Source organism: Octopus bimaculoides, chromosome 18 (assembly GCF_001194135.2).
Source record: "Octopus bimaculoides isolate UCB-OBI-ISO-001 chromosome 18, ASM119413v2, whole genome shotgun sequence".
NCBI lineage: Eukaryota > Metazoa > Mollusca > Cephalopoda > Octopoda > Octopodidae > Octopus > Octopus bimaculoides.
The window spans coordinates 18,194,465-18,197,614 of NC_068998.1; the positions used below are offsets into that span (position 1 = coordinate 18,194,465).

Here is a 3,150-nt window from a genome sequence, read left to right on the forward strand (position 1 = left end):
TATATATACCAATACATATATATATATATACACATACATATATATATATGTGTGTATTTATGTGTGTGCGTGTATATATGTGTGTGTGTGTGTGCGTGTGTGTGTGTGTGTATGCATAATCTTTTATCTTTTACTTGTCTCAGTCATTAGACTGTAGCCATGCTGGAGCACCACCTTGAAGGGTTTAGTCAAACAAATTGACCCATTACTTAGTTTTTAAAAACCTGGTACTCATCCTATTGGTCTCTTTCATGAAACTGCTAAGTTACGGGTATGTAAACAAACCATCACCAGTTGTCAAGTGGTGGTAGGAGACAAACACAAATGCACACATATAGATATATAATGGGCTTCTTTCAGTTCCCATCTACCAGATCCCCCCCCACAAGACTTTGATCATCCTATAGCTATAGTAGAAGACACTTGCCCAAGGTGCCACACAGTGGGACTGATCCTAGATCAATGTAGTTTGGAAGCAAACTTCTTACCACACAGCCACGCCTGCATCTATTATATACCATATATATATATATAGAGAGAGAGAGAGTGGGGGGAAGAGGGAGAGACAGACAGACAGATAGACAGACACAGACAGACAAAAAAATTGATCTGTGCAATTAAAGTTAACCTGAGACTACACAAAAACAATAATTGCTTACCTACATGCTATAAATCTGCTCAGTCAAGACTGACAATGAACTAAATGACAATATCTCCAACTACATAAAAAAAAAAAACGCCCATATCCTTTTAACACCATACACTAAAATCTATTTCTAAATTCAATAAAACAACCACAAAAGATACAAATCCATTTACATCACCACCACAAAAATCAATAAAATCAATACCCTCTCTAGATCTAAGCTCTCCGATAAGTTATAAACATCATCCTTAGTATTTTATATCCATTTTTTTTTTTATTCTTGCTCAGACTTGACTGGTATTCTCCAACACAGTCTCACTATCTGCTGCAAATTTTTATCATGTCCTTTGTGAGGTTCAGAATCCTGAAATCAGTGATTTCAGAATCCTGAAATCACTTCTTACACATTCCTTGATCTTCATCTTCTATTTGGATCCCTTGGAACTTCTTTACTCAACTATCATTTTCTGTATATATATATATATATACCACATGTCCATACCAGTGCAGTCTTCTCTTTCACACACAACAGTTGATTCTTTGTATACCTGTGTTTTTTTCTCAGTTACTTCGCACATCATTGTTCATGCACATTAATATTATGTATCCAGTAGAGCAAGCTCCTTCATTTTTTTTTTTCTTAGCCTATCCTCTGCATTCATTGTCCATGTTTTATTACCATGCAACATCATACATCATACACAACCCTCATACAATCTGCTCTCCAGTTGAGAGAGAATCCTTTTGTTACAAGCAGACATAATAACACCCAGAAATGTTCTCATTCATTCATATTTTGGCTAAATGCTTTTGAAACTCTGTCTTTCATTAGTAATTAGATCACTCATTAAGCGGTTCTCAATTAGGGTTCATAAGGGCCCCTTGTGGGAGGGAGGGGACAAATAAGATTTATGTGCAATAAATTGGTTATACTTCTACAAAACATGAAATATTTTAATAATTATTTTTATACAATTCCTACTGATACGTAATTATAGAAATATAACAGGATTTTTTCAACATCAAATGGCTAGAAAGATCCATCTGAGTAAAATAGGAATCAAAGGAGTCCATAGGTAAAAAATGGTTGAAACCCACTGACCTAAGTGAACAGGAGCCATCAGCTACTTCTAGGAAGCCTTCAGCACATTTCAAATAATATATTTTATGACTTTTGTAACTTTTAACTACTCTTGCACATATGTAATCTCTTTCATTGTCAACCTCTCTATAATCCTACTACATCTCTTGTGCAATCATGATTTTTATTGGATACACTGAACGGCATTTCTACCTAGTCCTTTTCTTCATGTTGCACATGACCACTATCTAGATGGCAGTTGAATCCTGTCTCTCTTCTGGGTAACTGAAACTTTTGTGTTTGCTATAAAATACTGATTCAAGTGAAAGGGTGATTGAAAGAAAAGCAGTCAAACTTACTTTGTCATCATAAACCAGTACATAGGTGGTAAGACATGACTCTTTAGTAAAAACATAGATCTTCTTTCTTTACTTTGGTCAAATGGAAAGGTCTCTGTTGGTGTATTAGTGAAGTCAAACTCTGCTAGGATACACTTGGAAGAGCTGGTTACCAGTGGGCAGGAAGTGTAGCCAGTATACTACAGAAAAAGCAAAAAGACAATACCTTGAAATCAAACAAAATTAAAAGCATGCAAATGGAAACAGTTTATAAATAATAAGTGGTGTTATTTAGTATATTGTTGATGTTTAAACCCTGGTAGTTCTCTATCAAAAACGTTCTAGACACAACCTGTCTTTTTTTTTGGGGGGGGGGGTTCTTTTCAGGCAGCGTACAACCAAGACAGACATGTCCAACATGTCCTTCCATTTGTAAGATAATAAAACATCATCATCATCATCATTTAACGACTGTTTTCCATGCTGGTATAGGTTGGATGGTTTGACAAGGATCCAGCAAGCTGTGATGAGCTCCAATGTGTTTACCCCTTCAGTCCATGTAGCATCACGAGTGGGGTATGAAGGGAGAAAACTGTAATATCTAAATATATGACAAAAGACTTTAAAGCAAATTTGACTGATGACTGATTGGATAGTAATATAATTCTGTACAGACGTTTTTATTTTGGACATAGAGCCCGTCTTCTTCATCATAGTTATCATTACAACATCCACTTTTCCATGCTTGCATGGTAAATAAAGTAAAGTAAAGTTTCCTTCTCAAGTCATGCTGACTCACAGGAATTCTCATTTTTGCCAACTGAATGGACTGGAACAATGTGAAATGAAGTGTTTTGCTCAAGAACACAAGGCATCGCCTGGTCCAGGAATTGAAATCACAATCTTGCGACCTTGAGTTTGATAATGTAACCACTAAGCCATGGAATTTACAGAGGCAGATTTCCTACGGTTAGATTCCCTTCCAGTTTAAACAACAATCACTTGTTTCCAAGTAAGGTTATATTTCCCCAAGGCCAGACATGTTCTTGCAGAATGCTGGAAATGAATGACACTGCTTACATGAC

General features: G+C 36.0%; 1 protein-coding gene across 1 annotated transcript in view; it reads right to left on the reverse strand.

Moving 5' to 3' along the window:
• The window catches only part of LOC106871235 (sulfide:quinone oxidoreductase, mitochondrial), a 64,573-nt gene that overhangs the window by 3,074 nt on the left and 58,349 nt on the right, over positions 1-3,150 (reverse strand). Inside the window, exon 8 of the mRNA XM_052974541.1 lies at positions 2,087-2,265. Coding sequence (XP_052830501.1) covers positions 2,087-2,265 — 179 coding nt within the window. The remainder of the gene's footprint in view (positions 1-2,086; positions 2,266-3,150) is intronic.